This window comes from Triticum urartu, chromosome 3A, assembly GCF_056163025.1.
Source record: "Triticum urartu cultivar PI428250 chromosome 3A, HENAU_Tu73, whole genome shotgun sequence".
Classification (NCBI taxonomy): Eukaryota; Viridiplantae; Streptophyta; class Magnoliopsida; order Poales; family Poaceae; genus Triticum; species Triticum urartu.
This window is the reverse complement of record NC_141875.1, coordinates 543,721,673-543,743,454: the sequence shown is the minus strand read 5'-3', so window position 1 is coordinate 543,743,454 and position 21,782 is coordinate 543,721,673. Positions and strand designations below refer to the sequence as shown.

At 49.6% G+C, this 21,782-nt stretch overlaps 1 protein-coding gene and 1 pseudogene across 3 annotated transcripts in view; both read right to left on the bottom strand.

Annotated features, from left to right (window-relative positions):
* LOC125541263 (uncharacterized) overlaps nucleotides 1–20,442 on the bottom strand; it is a 251,915-nt pseudogene extending 231,473 nt beyond the window's left edge. Inside the window, exons 1-4 of the transcript XR_015599339.1 lie at nucleotides 19,205–20,442; nucleotides 18,819–18,944; nucleotides 18,608–18,672; nucleotides 18,378–18,510 (exon numbers count right to left, since the gene is read on the bottom strand). The product of XR_015599339.1 is annotated as an uncharacterized LOC125541263 (transcript). The remainder of the gene's footprint in view (nucleotides 1–18,377; nucleotides 18,511–18,607; nucleotides 18,673–18,818; nucleotides 18,945–19,204) is intronic.
* Nucleotides 507–2,342, bottom strand: LOC125533255 (uncharacterized). 2 transcript variants are annotated; one of them, XM_048696969.2, is made up of 3 exons: nucleotides 1,279–2,342; nucleotides 993–1,127; nucleotides 507–872 (listed from the first exon to the last, which is right to left on the bottom strand). In XM_048696969.2, the coding sequence occupies exons 1-2, from the start codon at nucleotides 2,156–2,158 to the stop codon at nucleotides 1,021–1,023; spliced, it is 987 nt and encodes a 328-aa protein (XP_048552926.1). In that variant the 5' UTR covers nucleotides 2,159–2,342; the 3' UTR covers nucleotides 507–872; nucleotides 993–1,020. The 2 variants fall into 2 exon arrangements, with proteins under 2 accessions (XP_048552926.1, XP_048552925.1); XM_048696968.2 differs by having other exon boundaries at nucleotides 507–869; nucleotides 1,279–2,340.
* Nucleotides 20,443–21,782: the final 1,340 nt, after the last annotated feature.

The window sequence follows — 21,782 nt, the reverse complement described above, 5'->3', positions numbered from 1 at the left end:
TCGCGAGGTTGTCTAAAAAAATAGAAAGACAATTTCAAATGTTTAATATTTTCGAAAAAATTGTGAATGTTCCCAAGACATGTGGCCATGACCTCTAAAAGTTCAGATATAAACTCGAAACAAACATTGAGAAACAAAATAGAAACAAATTCAGCATGAATAATGTCACAAAAGACAAAAGCAAAAAAGGACACACTATTCACATGAAGATTTCTCTTTTTGTTTCTCGATGCTTATTTTGATTTTGGATTTGAATTTTCTAGCGGTTGACACAATTTTGCCCGGCAGTTGTTCGGCTGCATGCCTGCATCACGAGTAATGGACATAAATTCAAGTCCATCACTCCCCCGCAAAAAAAAAAAAATTCAAGTTCATCACTAGAGGAGGGTTGGATGGGTCTCCACCAACAGATCATCGATGGACGTCAGTGGTATCCCTTGTACTAACGGTTGTGCCTTCGCCCATTGGTGGAGACCGATCACCAAATAAGGTGTATTCTCGCGCAGTGCCACGTCCAATTTTCCTTCCAAAACATGCAGAGATGAGCAATCACGCTGCAGAAGTCTAATTGCAACTACATCAAGTCTCACCTGTAGCTCAAGGAACGCACACATGACTACTTAAACTAATCTAAGATATAGAGTTGTGGATCAGTAATTACATAGGTTCATATCGCCCCATACGACAGCCAACGCAGTGGCCACGCTACTAGTACCCCAGCTAATACCAGCTACGAGAGCATCGACGATCGGTCTCATCCGCACGCGGTGAAGCAGAGCAGCAGGGCGGGGTGGTCGTATGACTCCAAGGTGGCGGTGGTGATCGGTGACTCCATCTCCCTCAGTTTGCAGCAGCGCTCACTTGCTGACCTGCTTCATTTGTTTCGCATCGGGGCAAGGCACAAATTAGACCGAGCTCAACAACAAAATTGGATGACATTCTGATTGACAGTAATGTAGGGTAGATTGATTTTGGGAAAGGCAGAAACGCACCTGATGCTGCTGCTGGTGGCTGCGGCAGCTACGCGTTCCCGGTGCCCCTCTTCTTCCTCCCACGGACGCACGCGATTACCGCGGCGACCAGCGCGAGCAGCATGCCGGCGCACAAGGTTATCAGGACGGGATCCTCTGCAGCCATTTTATGAGACCCACTTTATTTAGCAGGCTGCTCTGCGGCGCGTCGATCAAAATCACAAGCAACAGACTGGGGCTCGATGCCACTAACTAGCAAGAAGTACATCAACGTCCAAGAATTAGGAAGGGGAAGGGCTATACTCACTCATATATTTCGCCACGGGCATGGGCCAACCCGTCGGAACTGAGGTCTCGATCCGTAGGAAGCAGTTGTAGCCGAGCACGTCGGCCACGCGCTCGTGCTCGCCGTCGAGGCCCCAGCCGCACGCCCGCACCTCTCGCGCCGAGCCCCCCAGGCACCGGGCGCAGTCCGCCGCCGCGGCGCGGTCCCTCGCGCACTGCGCCCGCAACGTCACCGTGGTCTTCCCAGTGGCGTTGCTCGAGAGCGCGGCCGCGTCGGTGACGACGCGCGCCCCCGAGCTGTTGGCCGCGCCGCGCCCCGCCAGCGACTGCGCGAGCGCGACGAGCGCCCGCGTGTCGAAGCACTTGGGGTTGGAGGGCGGCTTGCCGTCGTCGAAGGAGATGACGGCGGGGAAGACGTCTTCGCCGAAGGAGACGACGTCGCGGAAGACGTCCTCGTGCGGAGAGGAAGCGTTGCCGTCCGCGTAGCCCATGAAGCAGCCCTCGCCCCTCCAGACGCCGGCGCGCCTGCTCGCGCCGCAGCCGGTGAGGTTCTTGGCGGCCGCGGCGAGGCACGCGAGGCACTCCTTGAGCGCGGAGCCGCCCAGGCAGACGCCGCGGGTGAACGCCCCGCCGCTGGACTGCAGGGACGCGAACCCCGTCGGCGCGGCGGCAGCGGGCAGCGCGGCCAGGAGCGGCAGGAGGCTGTCGAGGAAGGCAGCAGCGGCGGCGTCCGAGGGCGGGGGCGGGGCGCAGTCGACCACCACGTAGCCGGTCGGGACACGCAGCTGCAATGCACCAGCGATCAGCAGGAGGAGCGTGAAGAGGATGGTGGCGAGGATGGCTAAGGTGCTGAGCGCGCAGGTGAGCCTCATGGACGCGGCAACAGCGCGCGCCGTGGCCATGGCGGTGAGCCGGTGGAGGAGACGCTGCGCAAGGGAGCCACGAGCACCAGACTCAGTTCATATGCACTGCACCGGGTCGGGCTGGCTGCGTGGAGGAGACGCTGAGCAAGGGAACTACGCTCTTTCCTCTGCCATGCAATACGGTGTGGATGTGTTCCATCGATTGCTAAACTCTGAAAACTGTGATCGCTGCGTGGTTGGTACTGAAATAGAATGTGTTCTCCTTTCCCACCACCTTTCTTTTTCTCTTCGGAAATATGCTTTCACCCCACTTTATAAATAAAACCAACAACAGGTTCATACAATAAATTCAAAGGCTACAAAATAAAATAGTCTGTTGGAACAAAGACAAAAGAAAAAGGGTAAATAAGACCACCAAGTGGTAGCAAGGGGAGGGAGCAGTATACAATTATCCACCGTTGATTTTGTGAGGGTGGTTTGGTCATCTTTCTGGTGATTTCAGCCCATCAGGAATGGATCCATTTGTTGTTACTTATTAGAAGAGGAAAATCGATCGCTCTGTTTGGGCTGTCATTCTGCTTTGACACCCCCCTAAACCCCCCCCCTCCCCCCCCCCCAGCACCCGCTTGTTGGCACATCGCCCTCGGTTCTGGGGACGGTTTTTCGCCCAGTCGTCGCCCCCATCTCGCCCCCAGGCGCCGAAATTGGCCCACTTTGCAACCCAATTTCGGCGAATAAAGGGCCCATATGGGCGAGAATAGGCCCATATTCGGCGTGATTACGCCGTGTCTCGACGTTCAATTATCAACACAATTATTTCTTATCACATATTTCATCACAGAAAAATCAAATACTTCAACAAAATAGTACAACAACAAATAGTTCAATACAAATTATATAGTTCAACAAATAAAAACTCGTATTTCATCACACGGCGTCCCCCTTGAGCCTCCATAGGTGCTCAATTAGATCTTTCTGCAGTTGATGATGCACTTCTGGGTCTCGGATCTCCTGACCCATACTGAGATAGGCAGTCCAAGTTGCCGGTAGCTGGTGATCAACTTCGGCTAGAGGACCCTACCTGTAGTATGGTTCAGTGTCAAACACTGGATCTTCTTGCTCGCTCTCGATGATCATGTTGTGCAAGATGACACAGCAAATCATAATCTCCCACATTTGATCTTTGGACCAGGTCTGAGCGGGGTACCGAACAACAGCAAATCGAGATTGGAGCACACCAAATGCCCGCTCGACATCCTTCCTGCAAGCCTCTTGAAGCTTCGCAAACCAGGCGTTCTTGCCTCCTGCCAAAGGGTTTGAGATCGTCTTCACAAATGTCGACCATCTCGGATAGATGCCGTCAGCTAGATAGTACCCTTGTTGTATTGGTGCCCATTGATCTCGAAGTTCACCGGAGGAGAATGGCCCTCAACGAGCTTGGCAAAAACAGGAGAGCACTGCAGCACGTTGATGTCATTGTGAGTTCCTGGCATACCAAAGAAGGAGTGCCAAATCCAGAGGTCCTGTGTGGCTACCGCCTCAAGCACCACACTGCAATCGCCTTTGGCACCTTTGTACATCCCCTGCCAACCAAATGGGCAATTCTTCCATTTCCAATGCATGCAGTCGATGCTTCCAAGCATCCCAGGAAATCCTCTTGCTGCATTCTGGGCTAGGATCCGAGCAGTGTCTTCCGCATTGGGTGTTCTCAAGTATTGTGGTCCAAACACTGCCACCACTGCCCGACAGAACTTGTAGAAACACTCTATGTTGGTGGACTCGGCCATGCGCCCATAGTCGTCGAGTGAATCACTGGGAGCTCCATATGCAAGCATCCTCATCGCTGTCGTGCACTTCTGGATGGAGGTGAATCCAAGAGCGCCAGTGCAATCCATCTTGCACTTGAAGTAGTTGTCGAACTCCCGGATGGAATTCACAATCCTGAGGAAGAGCTTTCGGCTCATCCGATAACGGCGCCGAAATGTTCTCTCGCCATGAAGTGGAGCATCGGCGAAATAGTTGGAGTAGATCATGCAGTAGCCTTGGAGACGATGCCGGTTCTTTGCTTTCATCCGCCCCGGCGCCGAGCCACCTCGCCGCGGCTTTTCATTGCTCGCCAGCAGCTGGCCGAGGATGGCGAGCACCATGAGATGCTCTTCTTCCTGGATGTCGGCCGCGGCTTCCTCCTCCAGCAGCGCGGTGTAGGATCTAGAAGTAGATGTGTCTAGAGGGGGGGGTGATTAGACACTTCGTGCTAAAGTTGCAATTTTTAAGCCTTTTTGGTTAAGTGGAGTTTAGGCACAATTTCAGCGCACACAATACATATCAAGCAAGCAAGCAAAGAGTACATGAGCAGCAGAATGTAAAGCATTTAACTTGCAACAATGTAAAGGGAAGGGTTTGGAGATTTCAAACGCAATTGGAGACACGGATGTTTTTCCCGTGCTTCGGATAGGTGGTGCTATCCTACATCCACGTTGATGGAGACTTCAACCCACGAAGGGTAACGGTTGCGCGAGTCCACACAGGGCTCCACCCAAGGGCAACGGTTGCGCGAGTCCACGAAGGGCTCCACCCACGAAGGGTCCACGAAGAAGCAACCACCCACAAAGGGTCCACGAAGAAGCAACCTTGTCTATCCCACCATGGCCAACGCCCACGAAGGATTTGCCTCACTAGCGGTAGATCTTCACGAAGTAGGCGATCTCCTTGCCCTTACAAACTCCTTGGTTCAACTCCACAATCTTGTCGGAGGCTCCCAAGTGACACCTAGCCAATCTAGGAGACACCACTCTCCAAGAAGTAACAAATGGTGTGTAGGTAATGAAATCCTTGCTCTTGTGCTTCAAATGATAGTCTCCCCAACACTCAACTCTCTCTCATAGGATTTGGATTTGGTGGAAAGAAGATTTTAGTGGAAAGCAACTTGGGAAGGCTAGAAATCAAGATTCATATGGTATGAATGGAATGTCTTGATCTCAACACATGAGTAGGTGGTTTTCTCTCAGAACATATGAGTAGGAATGGTGTGTGTGTTCTGATGGCTCTCTCATCGAATGAGAAGGAGGTGGAGGGGTATATATAGCCTCCACACAAAATCCAACCGTTACATAGATTTCCAATCTCGGTGGGACCGAATGAATAATCTCGGTCTGACCGAAGTAGTAAACCTAGTGACCGTTAGGAATTTCGGTGGGACTGACATGCAACTCGGTAGGACCGATTCGGTTAGGGTTTGGGCATAACGTAATCTCGGTGAGACCGATTACACAAACTCGGTGGGGCCGAGAATAGTGCAATGGGTAACAGAGAGTTTGCAACCCCATCTCGGTGGGACCGAGATCCTTATCGGTAGAACCGAATTGCTAGGGTTTGGCAGTGGCTTATGACAAGTGAAACTCGGTGGCGCCGGATAGGAAAAATCGGTAGGGCCGAGTTTGGCTTAGAGTTTAGGTCATATGTGGATATGGGAAAGTAGTTGAGGGTTTTGGAGCATATCATTAAGCACATGGAGCAAGAGGCTCATTAAGCAACACCTCATCCCTCCTTGATAGTATTGGCTTTTCCTATGGACTCAATGTGATCTTGGATCACTAAAATATAAAATGAAGAGTCTTGAGCTTTTGGGTTTGAGCCAATCCTTTGTCCTTAGCATTTTGAGGGTTCCACTTTCACATCCATGCCATGCCATTGTTGAACTTATCTGAAACATGCTAGATAGAAGTGTTAGTCCAACACGAGATATGTTGTCATCAATTATCAAAACCACCTAGGGAGCACTTGTGCTTTCAATCTCCCCCTTTTTGGTAATTGATGGCAACATACATCAAAGCTTTAGATAAAGATATAAAGAACAACAAGTAAAGCTTTGGAAGGACATGTAACAAACATAAGCTCCCCCTACATGTATGCACTCATGCAAATATGGAATATAGAGGCATGTGAGAGCATAAACATGACAGAGTAGGCAATGTGTTACATGTATCTTGGCCATATGCATCAGAGCCAAAGATTATCAAGAAAAATACCTTCATGCTCATGAGTCCTTCTTGCAAACAGTATGTACATAAGCAAGAACTCCTCATACTCATGATCTTGATGCATATACTTACCTTGTGGTCTCGAGTTGGCTTAGGATGGAATGGACCTGCAAACAAGGTTAGATAACACAGGTACGTCCACTAGCCAGAGCAAACAAAAGAAACCACAAGAATGCCAAGACTGGGATGACATGTAGAGAGTGAGTACAAGGTACCACATTGGATTCAACATGTCCCCATGAATAAAGATATGCAATGAATTTGGCTGATTTCTTCTCCTTTAGGTGTCTTGCTCCCCCTGAATCTTACATGGGATATTGGGAGAAGATAGGAGACAGAAAATCAGAGCTGAATAGAAATTAATTCAAATGAGTTCATATGAACATGTCTTTCCCCCAAAAGACATGTGGCATCTCTCCTCTTGAACATCTAGCATCTGGGATCCTTGAGTATTTTTCTCTCCCCCTTAACAACATCTGGGATCCTTGAGACTTTCTCTCCCCCTTAACACTTTTTCTCTCTTGGTGTGATCTCTCTTTCCTACAGGCTTTGATGTGATCTCTCTCTCCCCCTTTGACATCAATTTCCAAGAAGCTTTTTTCTGGAATCCGTCGAAATAGGTTTGGTCCTTGAGATTCAGCACAAAGCAGAGGATAAAATTGTGATGCTTGTAGAGGACAAGATTCATTGAGTGGAGCTGGATCCGAAGAGATGTAGAATAAGTGGCAAATTGGTTTTCTGATTGCAAAGTCGGTGGCACCGAGTGGTATATTTCGGTGGTACCGAAAATATTCGGTTGGACCAAAATTTGCAAGTCGGTGGTACCGAGTTTACACATAGAAACACACTTGTCACCTCAGCTTACTAGACAAGTAAGATCTCACAAAGATTTGCAATGAATTACCTGAAGGATTTGCAAGGAATTAAATGCAGAAAATGCAGAACAAACACAAAGAGAAAAGAAGAAACTGAAAGATCTAGATGAAGTTTTTTTTTGTTAAATGACAGAAACTAAACATGCATGAGACAAATGCAATAACACAGAAAAGAACACAAGAGAACTTCATCTAGAGTTGGGCGGTGACACAGTCACCTATGTTAGAGTATATTGACTTAGGAGTCAAGTGAGAACACTTGATCATAGGTCATACTCATCGTTTTAAGCTCAAAATGGGGTTACCATTTTTCGTTTAAGCATCTTGATGTATTCACATCTTGTTGAGTTGCTTTGACTCATGTCTTGGAGTAAAGCTTCTCTAAGATGGAATAACATACCTTGGGTGGTGGTGTGATTCTTGCTCATGTAGTTGAACTTGTGTGGGTGCTCAAGGTTGATGTAGCTCATCAAGAGTTGGGAGCACCACTTGGAGTTTGAGTTCATCTACCTACATGGGTTAGTTCTTGCAAGGAAGAGCACTTGTGTATCCAAAAATGACACTCATGAAGCTCATCATAGAATTTGTCAAAAGATATGTTTGAATGGTTTTGTGCTTCCTTGTCTTCAACCACCATTGTGTAGAGTCTTGGTGATGTAGAGATTGCTCAAGATGTGAGTGAGTCGCAATCTCATGGAATTAGATTCAACCAAGAACCTACATGGGTTAGACAACATGCAAGGTACAAATATATCCAAGACATAAGATAGTCATCATAAGAGATATATCATGGATTAGTCATAAGCTCATGTCTTGCATGTATCCAATGGAGTTTCTACTCCAAGTTCGAAGCATCAATGATGTTCAATTCTCCTCTCAACCTGCAAAACACTTTCTCATCAAGCGGTTTAGTGAATATATCCGCTAATTGTTTATCGGTGCGAACATGCTTAAGATTGATGTCACCCTTAGCAACATGATCTCGAATGAAATGATGACGAACTTCAATATGCTTAGTTCGAGAATGTTGTACAGGATTATGACCAATTTTGATAGCACTTTCATTGTCACAAAGCAGTGGAACATGTTTCACATAAATCCCATAATCTTTAAGAGTTTGGGTCATCCAAAGTAATTGAGCACAACATGAACCAGCGGCAATGTATTCCGCTTCGGCGGTGGATAAGGATACCGAGTTTTGTTTCTTGGAAGACCAAGACACAAGAGATCTACCAAGAAATTGACAAGTACCCGAAGTGGACTTTCTATCAACCTTGTCTCCGGCATAATCTGAGTCGGAATAGCCAACAAGATCAAAAGAAGACCTCTTAGGATACCAAATGCCAAAATTTGGTGTATGGATTAAATATCTCACTATCCTTTTCACAGCCTTAAGATGACAATCTTTAGGAGTAGCTTGATATCGAGCACACATGCACACACTTAGCATAATATCGGGACGTGAAGCACATAGGTATAACAATGAACCAATCATAGAGCGATAAACCTTTTGATCAACGGGTTCACCATCTTTGGTCAAATCATTATGTCCACTAGTAGGCATGGGTGTAGACATACCTTTGCATTCTTGCATGTTGAACTTCTTGAATAAGTCCTTGGTGTACTTTGTTTAAGAGACAAATGTACCTTCCTTAGTTTGCTTGATTTGCAATCCAAGAAAGAATTTGAGTTCACTCATCATAGACATCTCAAACTTCTCTGACATTAGCTTTCCAAACTTTTCACTAAAGAGAGGGTTAGTTGAACCAAATATGATGTCATCAACATAAATTTGGCATACAAAAAGTTCTCCATTAACCTTTTTAGTGAAAAGAGTAGAGTCAATTTTACCAATTTCAAAACCACTTGTAGTAAGGAACTTGGTCAAGCATTTATACCATGCTCTAGGAGCTTGTTTAAGACCATAAAGAGCTTTGTGAAGTTTGTAAACATGATTTGGTTTCTTAGGATTGACAAAGCCGGGAGGTTGTTTGACATAAACTTCCTCCTCTATTTCTCCATTTAGAAAAGCACTTTTAATGTCCATTTGGTACAAGGTGATATTATGGTGATTAGCATAGGCAAGTAAGATGCGAATGGACTCAAGTCTAGCAACGGGAGCATCTGTCTCACCATAGTCCATACCTTCGACTTGTGTGTATCCTTGGGCGACAAGACGTGCTTTGTTGCGAACCACTTGTCCATCTTCATCTTGCTTGTTGCGAAACACCCATTTGGTACCAATGATGTTGTGGTTGTTGTCGGGCTTCTCAACCAATGTCCAAACTTGGTTTCTCTCAAAATTGTGTAGCTCTTCATGCATAGCGTTTATCCAATCCGGATCTTCCAATGCTTCTTCAACCTTCATTGGTTCAATGCTCGAGATGAATGAATAGTTTTCACAGAAGTTAGCTAAACGAGTTTTTGAGCGAGTGATTCTCCCGGTTTGTATATCATTGAGAATTTGCTCGACGGGATGATCTTTGGCAATTCTTGCTCGAACTCGTGAGAGCTTTTTCTTGGGTCTTTGTTGAGCATCTTCTTCATCTTGTTCTTCTTCTTGGCCTTCTTCATTGTTGACTTCGTCGTTCTCTTGTCATGGTGGAGAAGGAGGTTGTTGATGTTCATCTTGACATACTTCCTCGTTTTCTTCATCTTGGTGTGTCCCACTTGTGGATGCTTCCGTGTCGATCCTTGGTTCACCTTGTTGTGAAGTAGAAGCTTCCACTTGGACGGATGAAGTACTCTCCTTCACCTCCGTTGGACGAATTTTGCCAATGGACAAATCTCGAATTGCTTCTAAAGGGTCTTTGTCTCCTACATCAATTGGCAATTGCTCTACTTGCGAGCCATTAGATTCATCAAACTTCACATCTACCGTCTCTTCAACCTTTCGGGTGAAATTGTTGTAGACACGGTAAGTGTGAGAGTTTGAGCCATAACCAAGTAGAAAACCTTCATGAGATTTGGGAGCAAACTTTGAACGACGATGCTTATCAAGAATGTAGCACTTTGATCCGAATACTCGAAAGTATCCAACTTGAGGCTTGTTACCGGTGAGGAGCTCGTATGCCGTCTTGCCGAGTAGCTTGTGAAGATATAAGCGATTTGTTGCGTGACAAGCTGTCTCAACTGCTTCTGCCCAAAAGTGCTTTGGCGTCTTGTATTCATCAAGCATTGTCCTTGCCATTTCAATGAGCGTCCGGTTCTTCCTCTCAACAACTCCATTTTGTTGAGGTGTGTATGTAGCCGAGAACTCGTGTGAAATCCCTTCTTCGTCAAGAAAGGTGTCCACATTTGCGTTCTTGAACTCTGTTCCGTTGTCACTCCGAACCTTCTTGATCTTCACATCAAACTGATTTTGGGCTTTCCTAGCGAAGTTTCTGAAGATCTTCTGGACCTGCGATTTGTCATTGAGGAAAAATACCCACGTAAATCTTGAAAAATCATCAACTATAACTAGACCAAAGGAATTTCCACCGAGACTCTTATAGGCATTGGGACCAAAAAGATCCATGTGAAGCAGCTCAAGTGGCCTCCTTGTGGTCATGATGTTCTTCACTTGATGTCTTCCTCCAATCTGTTTACCTGCTTGACAAGCACTTCAAAGTCTATCCTTATCAAATATGACATCGTTAACTCCAAGGATATGATTTCCTTTAATAAGCTTGTCAAGGTTTCTCATGCCAACGTGACCTAGTCGTCTATGCCACAACCAACCTTTTGAGGATTTAGCAACAAAGCAAGTTTTAGGTTGTGCCTTTTTAGAGAAATCGACGATGTAAAGATCACCTCTACGCATACCGGTAAAGACCATTTTATGATTGTCCCGACGAAATACTTGGCAATCTACCTCAGTAAATAGGACATTCAAACCGAAATCAGCAAGTCTAGATACTGAAAGTAAGTTGTAGCCAAGAGATTCAACGAGCATGACATTTTGAATGGAGCTATCATGTGAGATGGCCACCTTACCAAGGCCAACCACTTTACCCTTTGAATTATCACCAAAGGTGACATATTTTTGAGGACCGTTGTTTTCAGCAAGCTCACGAAACATCTCTTCATCTCCGGTCATATGATCAGTACATCCACTATCAAGAACCCATTCCTTTCCTCCTGATTCATATCCCCGAAGATTTGCCATAAGACCAAAATGTCTCATTGCATCGTCGAGATCGAAGTCACTATCATCATCATCATAATATTCATGTTCATCATGATCTTGTGACTCATCATTTCCTAGAGAGGGTAATTCATTAGATAAATGATCAAAGTGGTTACTTTTATGAATTCTCATAGCTTTGAGTATGATATCATTAATGATTCCAACATCCCCTTTAGCATGCTTAAGATTGGCAAGTTCAAGAAGACATTTACCAAAACTAGGATCACTAGAGTTCATCTTACTCAAGGCAATGGATTTATGGAGAATTTCATCCAAAGTTTTCAAGGAATGATTGGGAAATCGATCCTCAAGAAATTTCCATATAGTATAGGCACAATCTTGAGTAGGCAAACTAGCAATCAGATCTTTGGGCAATCCTCTAATGATGAGCTCAATAGTTCTAAGATTGCGAATCATGTCAATATCTTCATCTAGGGTAGGATGCAAGGGATCAATATGGGGTGCACAAGGGCTAGCAATATACTTGTTCAAATGATATTGACTGAAGATTACAAGCATCTCATTTTTCCACTCATGAAAATACTTTGCATCAAGAATAGGCACTCTATGTCTAAGACTCCCTAGAGTAGACACATCCATCTTCCTCCAATGGTGATTAGACCAAGGCAATGGAGACCAAAGCTCTGATACCACTTGTAGGATCTAGAAGTAGATGTGTCTAGAGGGGGGGTGATTAGACACTTCGTGCTAAAGTTGCAATTTTTAAGCCTTTTTGGTTAAGTGGAGTTTAGGCACAATTTCAGCGCACATAATACATATCAAGCAAGCAAGCAAAGAGTATATGAGCAGAGGAATGTAAAGCATGTAACTTGCAAGAATGTAAAGGGAAGGGTTTGGAGATTTCAAACGCAATTGGAGACACGGATGTTTTTCCCATGGTTCGGATAGGTGGTGCTATCCTACATCCACGTTGATGGAGACTTCAACCCACGAAGGGTAACGGTTGCGCGAGTCCACACAGGGCTCCACCCAAGGGCAACGGTTGCGCGAGTCCACGAAGGGCTCCACCCACGAAGGGTCCACGAAGAAGCAACCACCCACAAAGGGTCCACGAAGAAGCAACCTTGTCTATCCCACCATGGCCAACGCCCACGAAGGATTTGCCTCACTAGCGGTAGATCTTCACGAAGTAGGCGATCTCCTTGCCCTTACAAACTCCTTGGTTCAACTCCACAATCTTGTCGGAGGCTCCCAAGTGACACCTAGCCAATCTAGGAGACACCACTCTCCAAGAAGTAACAAATGGTGTGTAGGTAATGAAATCCTTGCTCTTGTGCTTCAAATGATAGTCTCCCCAACACTCAACTCTCTCTCATAGGATTTGGATTTGGTGGAAAGAAGATTTTAGTGGAAAGCAACTTGGGAAGGCTAGAAATCAAGATTCATATGGTATGAATGGAATGTCTTGATCTCAACACATGAGTAGGTGGTTTTCTCTCAGAACATATGAGTAGGAATGGTGTGTGTGTTCTGATGGCTCTCTCATCGAATGAGAAGGAGGTGGAGGGGTATATATAGCCTCCACACAAAATCCAACCGTTACATAGATTTCCAATCTCGGTGGGACCGAATGAATAATCTCGGTCTGACCGAAGTAGTAAACCTAGTGACCGTTAGGAATTTCGGTGGGACTGACATGCAACTCGGTAGGACCGATTCGGTTAGGGTTTGGGCATAACGTAATCTCGGTGAGACCGATTACACAAACTCGGTGGGGCCGAGAATAGTGCAATGGGTAACAGAGAGTTTGCAACCCCATCTCGGTGGGACCGAGATCCTTATCGGTAGAATCGAATTGCTAGGGTTTGGCAGTGGCTTATGACAAGTGAAACTCGGTGGCGCCGGATAGGAAAAATCGGTAGGGCCGAGTTTGGCTTAGAGTTTAGGTCATATGTGGATATGGGAAAGTAGTTGAGGGTTTTGGAGCATATCATTAAGCACATGGAGCAAGAGGCTCATTAAGCAACACCTCATCCCTCCTTGATAGTATTGGCTTTTCCTATGGACTCAATGTGATCTTGGATCACTAAAATATAAAATGAAGAGTCTTGAGCTTTTGGGCTTGAGCCAATCCTTTGTCCTTAGCATTTTGAGGGTTCCACTTTCACATCCATGCCATGCCATTGTTGAACTTATCTGAAACATGCTAGATAGAAGTGTTAGTCCAACACGAGATATGTTGTCATCAATTATCAAAACCACCTAGGGAGCACTTGTGCTTTCACGCGGCGAGCTCTTCCTCCTCATCCGAGTCCATCGTCGAGGCAGGCAAAACGCCGAACACCTTGCGCTCGGTGGGCGTGTACCCGTCGTTAAACCGCGCCTCCGTGGCCGGAAACGGCGGCCGGAAATGCCCAGCTGCTGTGGGAGGGGCTGCCGCGGCAAAGCGCTGCTATTTTCCGGCGGGGAATGGCTATCTAGCGGAGTAGGGCGGCGGCCGTCGCTGGGATATAGCTAGTGGTGGCCGAGGGCGCGGGGGTGCGAGGCGAGTCGGGGGAAGAAAACCTTGACTTTTCCCCTATCGGTGTGGGCTAGGCGTGCTTTTCCCTAGCGCCGAAGCCCCCAACTACTCCCCAGCGCGCCGGGTTCGGCCTGTGACCGCCGGGCGGAAAAAAGGTCCGAACCGGCGATTTTCGGCGTCCTGGGGGCGCGACTGGGCCGTTTTTTCGACGCCGACGTCGAAAAAGTGACCTGGAGGGCCCTGTTGGGGGCGCGGCTGGAGATGCCCTGAAGAAGAGGTGCATGTTGGACTCGGACAACTATGTCATACGGCCATACCGCCGGAGTGCCCGGCCATGAGCATGGCCGAGGACACGGACACGGGCTCCGGGACGAAGGTGAGATGCAATGACGGCTGCCAGCGGAGAAAGGGATCGAGGTGTCATCGAAGAAGATGATGCAGGAGCGCAACGGCGTGGTGGTGACGAGCACGACCGAGAATAGGGAGGCAACCAGGCAGATGTAGGAATCCTGATGGACACGTGAGTGCACCCACGCGAGGTAGGCTAATATTTCTCTCTCCCTAAATTACCCTCATGGGGCGTGTACTGCTGCACGCAGAGCAGATGGTGCCACTGATACTGCAGGCTATGTTTTGCTCGTCCAGTGGAGCAGTATAGATCGATTACCATCCTTGAATTTCGAGGATAGACGACCCATATTGATTAGCGGGTAAAGTAAAAGAGCTCAGTCTCCAAAAGCCCACAATGAGAATAGCCCATGAGCGCCAGCATAAGTCCCAAATGATCGTGGCTATGGTGACTAGACGGAGGGTGCCAATGCTGCAGAAAGATAAGGAATTTGAAGAAAGAGTCAGAAGCTCGTGAAAGGAAGACCTTCTCAATCAATGACGAAGCTTTCTTAGAGCCAACCTGGGCCATCCCCCCCCCCTCCCCAGCTTGTGTAGTTTTGTTATATTGTTAACACATAAATAGACATGAATAATGCTGGTTTGCCCAATCTTTGATTGAATGGCCACTCCTACATGGGTTAGCCCCTCCTACAATTCCGATCAAGCTCTATCACTGTTTTCAATCATCATCTTATTATATGTTGTCCATAGGATCTAAACTAATATCGTAAACACAAAGCCAAAACAATCGCCTCTTCCTACCCGTCCGGTTGGCCTTGGTTTAGAGAAACTCGGCCACGTCCCAGGCCTCCTAGTTAGGCCCCACAACCCACAGACAAAACTCCAAAAAGCTCTTGTTGCCGTGCAAGAGAAGAAGATATGGGTTCCTGTCTCCAGGAGACCACACAAGAGGCACAACCCGGTCCCCGTGTCGTGCCTCTTGAGCACCTCAGTCCTATATGGAAGTCGATCCCACAATAATTACCACATAAAGATTTTGATCTTCAGTGGCATTTTGAGAGAAAACTTCGGCCACCTAAGCATTTAGCCATATAACTTTCCCTCCGTAACCAAATGAACTACACTTGCACATGCATGTGCCAGCCGCTGGCGTTTTCATAATGCTAAACCTCTCTTTTGCCAATGTTTTCCAAAAAAATCCAATGAAACACTGTAATCCGGAGTGTGTATGTATTACCGTGAATTATGATAATCCAGCTTATCCAACTTTTGTCTATTTTAGTGCTCCAACTTATGTCAAGTTCCGTGCATAATTTTCCGCAGCACAGTCAAACGTAGAAGAAATACAACGCAAGACAGTTCAAAAAGAGCCAAAATATCCGGGTACACTCAGAATTCAGATCAGGCTACGGAATACATTTCCGGTGTCCATTTAACTATTAATTATTCATGATGCCAAGTATTTTTAAGAACACACTTTATTCAACTAAGAGCAATTTTAATGGGTCGATCCATTTCGTCCGTCTGCATTCGTTTGGATCGGCGCGAACAAAAGTGGCGGCCCAACGCGCGGACCGAAACCCAAATCACGTCCGCGTCACGTCCGCGCCGACGCATTTGTGGCCCAAATTTGCGCCCCAAATGCGTCGACGTGGACGCCGAACGGATGCTTCGCGCGCCTTTTCGCTATCCGCCGCGTCCCCACATGACGGCCGTCCAACTACCTGCTGCCCACGCGGTCAGCTTAATTTATGACAATGGGCACACGCGTCAGCGACGGCGTTCGTCCTTTTTTAAGCCGACCGTGCGGCGGGGCCGTCCTCATCCAAACTCGCCGTCCATATCTGCCATCCTCGTCGCCGGCAAACCCTAGCCACCACAACCACAGCGAGATGGGCCTCTTCTCCGGCGCCAGCGGCAGCAAGGCCAAGGGCAAGTCCCCCGACACCCCTTTCCCCTCAGAGTTCCTCCCGCCTCCGCCGGCGCCGGCGCCTCACCGGCAGAGGCAGCGTGTGAGCGTGCCAGTGCACCAGGCGGAGTGGCACTGGCAGCACCGTCAGCATCTGCCGTATCCCGACGTGACGCTGCCGCACGACTGTCATCTGGATCCAGATAGGATCCCAGTGCCGGCAGCGCCGCGGTCGGCTCGTGCTCACGCGGAGAAGGTGTGGCGCCGGCGGGCGCTGCAGCGCCACGAGGCCGCCTACGCAACCGACTCGCCCAATTGGGTGAGGTGGTTCGCCTTCGAGCACGAGGAGGCGAGGCTACAGGGTGTGCGCGAGGTCGACCGGAGGTCGCCGCCACCAGCGCTCGTTGTCCGCGAGGAGGACCAGGCGGCGGAGGACGCCTACCAGGCGGCACTTGCGGCAGTCTTTCGGGAGAGCGAGGAGGACGAGCGGCGCAGGGCGGAGGCGACGGAGGCGGAAGAGGAGGCTTGGTACGAGGCGGCAATGGCGCAGGCCCTTGCCCTCTCCACGGCGGGCGACACCGTGGTGCCGCCGATGGCCCTGCCGTCCCCTATCAAGCCGGAGCCCGAGCCCGAGCCGTCCCCCATCGAGCGCTACTCCTGGATGGGAGTAGTGCGCGAGTGGGTACGCGTGCCGCCGGTCTGGATGGGAGCGATGCCGGCGCAGGAGCAGGCGTACCTCGAGCACTGGCGCAAGATCAGGGTGGCTATGGAGCGCCGCGACGGCGAGTACCTCGAGATGCTCGAGCGCGACCTCGAGTAGGAGTAGCGCGAGGCCGAGGAGGAGGCGCGCTAGGCCGCGGCTGCACAGGCGGCCGCACAACCCCCGCGCCGGCACAGCCCGACATGACGGCGCTTTGAAACACGGCGTTCGCCTCGGCCGGGCCGGCGCCGACGCTCATCGACCTCACAGACCCCGAGGATGATGACGAGGACGCCTAGAACAGCGCGCCGCCTCATAGTTTAGGCTGTTTTTTTAAATGCAAATATGGACGCGTGGACTCTCGCACCTTCATGGCCGGTTTTAATGTTTAATTAATGTTGTTTCTCTTTTTTAATATGCATACGTTTATTTATTTTTTTGCACCGTCAAAAATGGATTCAGGTCAATGTTGGGCGCATGCGCCGATTCAAATGCGAAAGCGAACATCCATGTCCGTCTGGCTAACCCAAACGGATAAAAAACAGACGAAATCACCGCTCATTTGGATCGGTCAGTTGGAGTTGCTCTAATGTTTAGAGGAATATGAAAGTGATTTTGGGAAGATCTGAGAGCTACAGACGTGTTGTCCATGCATATTTGACATCCCCACGAGAAGTGTCACGGGCGACGACTACGAGCATTGGACATCTTCAGTTTAGTTCCGAGTGTCCCTGCTATGCTCAAGTTCCTGTATGTTCAGATACTCGTTGAGCGTCTGGCAAGTTCAGATAATGTTTAATACAGCGACCGTCCTGTTGTTCATGAAGATACATCGGTTCAGCAAGTGGCGAATCTAAAAACAAAATGGTGGATGGGCTCAAAGTTAACGCTAAGAGAACTAAACATCATTTTAAAGAACCAAATCATTGCTTCATAAACCCGTGGTTCAAATAAGCTTCATTTTTTCCAGATTAGTATCGAAAACATGTATTTTCTACCGGAAGTTCTTAGATTTTTTGAAAATATGAAAATTTTAACCAAAGTTTGAATTACATATGCACAAGCTGGGATAGGTTCAGAACTAGTTGCAGAACTATGCATATACTCGTATGTTTTCTCCTCAATTTTTTTTGCGAATCTGCAAATAGTTTCATTGAACACTAAATTAGTTAACGTGCATCCGGTTCAGTTACCCAGCCAGCAGCCGTCCAGCTCGTCCCTGGCTCCCTCCCGTTCACAACATGCACCCCACACATGTCGGCAGGCCGGCGAGCTCCTGCATCCCCCGCCTAAATCAGTTGTGGCTACGGCTAAGCTCTACCACAACCATCTCCCTTGGCGGCACCCTGGTCCCCCGTGGGCGGCACTAGGGTTGGAGTATGAGTATGAAAGCATGGCTGCCGCCGCTGTGAGTCGCCAGTTCTGTTCTGGGTGTGCGGCGTTGTTTGTTCGCTACTCGCTAATACATAGGCTGAGAAGTTGGGCTATTAGGTTGGGACGAGATTAGTTTAGTAGTAAAATAATTTTTTGTTTTTCTGGAGGGTAGGCTTCATCCTGTTGAAGCCTCCCTGGTAGACTCGCCGCTTTCAGCCTAGTGCCCTATAGCAGCCCTGCTAAAATTGTTGTTCTGTTTATTTAGGACTTTATTTGAGATATCAACAATCACGCTGCAAGTCTAAATTGCGACGACAGTAAGTCTCGCCTGCAGTTTTAAGGAACGCATAGGCACACACATGGCTGCTGGAACTGATCTAGGACATAAAGTTGACAATCAGTACATGGGTTCATGTTGGTATCACCCAGGACGACAGAGCCAAAGCAGCGGCCAATTCCTGGCCACACCCACACCACCAGTTCAGCTACTAGCTACGGAAGCATGGATCTCAAACCAGAAAAAAAAACATCGACGACCGATCTCCATCTCCGCACGCGGCGAAACAGATCAGCAGGGTGGTCGTATGACTCCAAAGGTGGTGGTGACCGGTGACTCCATCTCCCTCAGTTTGCAGCACCGTTCACTTGCTGAACCTGCTTCATTTGTTTCGCATCGGCGAGGCACAAATTAGACCGAGCTCAACAATCAAATCGGATGACATTCTGATTGACAGTCAGGCATGAATGTACTCCAGATTAATTTTGGGAACACGTACGTAGCCGAGAGACAGAAGACGCACCTGCTGCTGCTGCCGCCGCCGCCGCCACATTCCCGGTGCCCCTCTTCTTTCTCACGCACGCGCTCACCGCTGTTACGACCAGCACGAGCAGTATGGCGGCGCACAAGGCCAAAACCACTGGTTGCACTGCACGTTGATGAGACGCACTTGATTAGAACTGGAGTACAACGCATACCACACCACACATGCTCGATGAGTCCAAATCTGCATGCCGATCATCTTACGCACAGATGGCATTGACTACCTAAATGCTCCATGAAATGCCAAACGTTGCGTTCATTTTTTTATTTGCCGGAACCAAACATTGCATTCATGGTGCGTTCATTCCAATTTCCAAATTTTGCTTTCTCTTTATCAGATTTCTTCTGAGAAGAGGAAGTACTCACTGATGTATTTCGCCACGGGCCGTGGGGGGACGGAGGTCTCGATCCGTAGGAAACAGTTGTAGCCGAGCACGTCGGCCACGCGCTCGTGCTCGCCGTCGAGGCCCCAGCCGCACGCCCGCACCTCCCGCGCCGAGTCCCCCAGGCACCGGCCGCACTCCGCCGCCGCCGCGCGGTCCCTCGCGCACTGCGCCCGCAGCGTCACCGCGTTCTTCCCGGTGGCGTTGCTCGAGAGCGCGGCCGCGTCGGTGACGACGCGCGCCCCCGAGCTGTTAGCCGCGCCGCGCCCCGCCAGGGACTGCGCGAGCGCCACGAGCGCCCGCTTGTCGAAGCAGTTGGGGTAGGAGGGCAGCGTGCCGTCGTCGACGGAGATGACCGCGCGGTAGACCTCCTCGCCGAAGGAGACGACGTCGCGGAACACGCCCTCGTGCGGAGAGGAGGTGTTGCCGTCGGCGTAGGCCAGGAAGCAGCCCTCGCTCCTCCAGACGCCGGCGCGCCTGCTCGCGCCGCAGCCGGTGAGCTTCTTGGCGGCCGCGGCGAGGCACGCCAGGCAGTCTCTCGGCGAGGGGTCGCCCAGGCAGAGGCCGCGGGCGAACGCGCCGCCGCCGGACCGCAGGGACGCGAACCCCGTCGGCGCGGCGGCCGCGGGCAGCGCGGCCAGGAGCGGCAGGAGGGTGTCCCGGAAGGCGGCGGCGGCGGCCTCGTCCGAGGCAGGGGGCGGGGCGCAGTCGAGCATGGCATAGCTGGCCGCGAAGCGCAGCTCCATGGCGCGGCTGAGCAGCAGGAGGACGTAGAAGAGGATCGCGGCGAGGATGGCTATGGTGGTGAGCGCGCAGGCGGACGCCATGGACCTGACAGCCTCGCGCGCCGGCGGTGACAGCGGCACAGCCGGTGGAGGAGGGACGCCGATCGGAGGCAGTGGAACAAGTGAACCACTGCCCGCACCGATTTGCAAAAAAAAAAAAAAAAAACTTAGGTTCGGGCTCGCTGCTGCGTAGTTGTTACGGGCGTTCCTTTTCTGTGCAACACTGCCTACTGCGCGCCTCGTGAGGTGTTGGATCGATAACTGAAAATCGGCTCTGATGACCTGTAGCGCTGTTGATACTAAAATATGAGGTGTGTCTCTTTGCGAATTACCCACAGAAACTTCCTCACAACTTCAGTCGTCTTTTTAGAGCAAGTGTAATGTGATAGGGTGATGTAAGCATGCCATAAAGATTTGAATATTATTTTTATGTTGAGTTGAATGAGAGAGAAATATAAATAGGGTTGTAGATAAACAGTCAACTCTAAAAAACTTTATGAGAGTTAGCTGGGCCAAACATTAATAAAGCAACGACATATAGCCTGGTGTTAGAAGGGAATAGAGAGGGATTGACGCAATATGATGGATATTGTATCTAGGTGTACAGACTTGGAGGGTAAGAAGTCTCTCCTAGAGATAAGTTAAGAGACAGATTACAAATCCTAGACTACCAAATACATGCAACTCAAATATATCTCTAACACCCCCTACAGTCGTAGCGGTAGCGTTGCGAACAATAAGAGCGTCGCGGACGAGCAGACTGGAGAGAATAACAGCCAACGGGCTGACATGCGCCCGCAGTCGTAGCGAAAGCGTCGGGGACGGTGTCGCATCGCGGACGCGTGGACTGTAGAGGAAGCCGATGAGTTGCTCAAGCGAGGTGATAGCCCTTTGTGTCATTGTCTAGGTAGCCGAGAGCGTGGGTGCCGTAGCCGTGACGAGGTAGCCGTGCGAAGAATGTCATAGTCGATGTCGAGTCGGGGTGGCCGGTGTCGAGGAAGTCGTCATGGAGCCGTGGACGCAAGGAGGCGCCGAGTTAGTCATGGGCGCAGTGGTGTCGAAGTAGTGGTGCGCCAGGAAGAAGTCGGTGTTGACAAAGCATCGCGCCGAGTTTCCCAAGCCTGAGGACACATTCTCGACGAAAGCACGCATCGGTGTTGCTAGCACCGGGCATGCGTAGACGAACGAAGTCGATGTTGACGATGCGCCGCTCCAGACTTGCCAGGCCTAGGAACACACCAAGGACGAAGGCACGCGTCGGTGTTGCTAGCATCGAGCATGCATAGACGGGGACCTGCACGAGCTGTATGCCATGTCGGAGAAGACGGAGGGGCTAGCAGAGAAGGACTCGACGACGGTTGTGGCGCCAATCGGCGCGAGGCCGATGTCGCCAATGGTGGTCGGAGTAGACGGCGGCTGCGGAGATGGTAGGTGATGCAGGAGCCCGTTCGGAGCAGGATGGCGACGGCCAATGCAATGTGACCAGGGGCAGACGCACAGCTAACGACCGCGAAGGCCGCCACATTGCGTGAGGTTGTCAGGTCAGAGTAGGGGCGGTTACGGCCGGCATAGACCGACAGGCAGCAAAACACGGACGACGGCTGTGATAGGCAGGCATGTTGCGCGAGGCCGTTGGGTCAGAGTGGAAGCCAGGGGGTCGCGCCGATGTTGGAGTAGAGGCGCGCGAGGGTCGATGGTAGTGGTGGGTGATGCAATCTGATCTATGATCGGTGAACCAAAAAAGAAAATACCAGCAAAAATGACCGATGGAGAGAA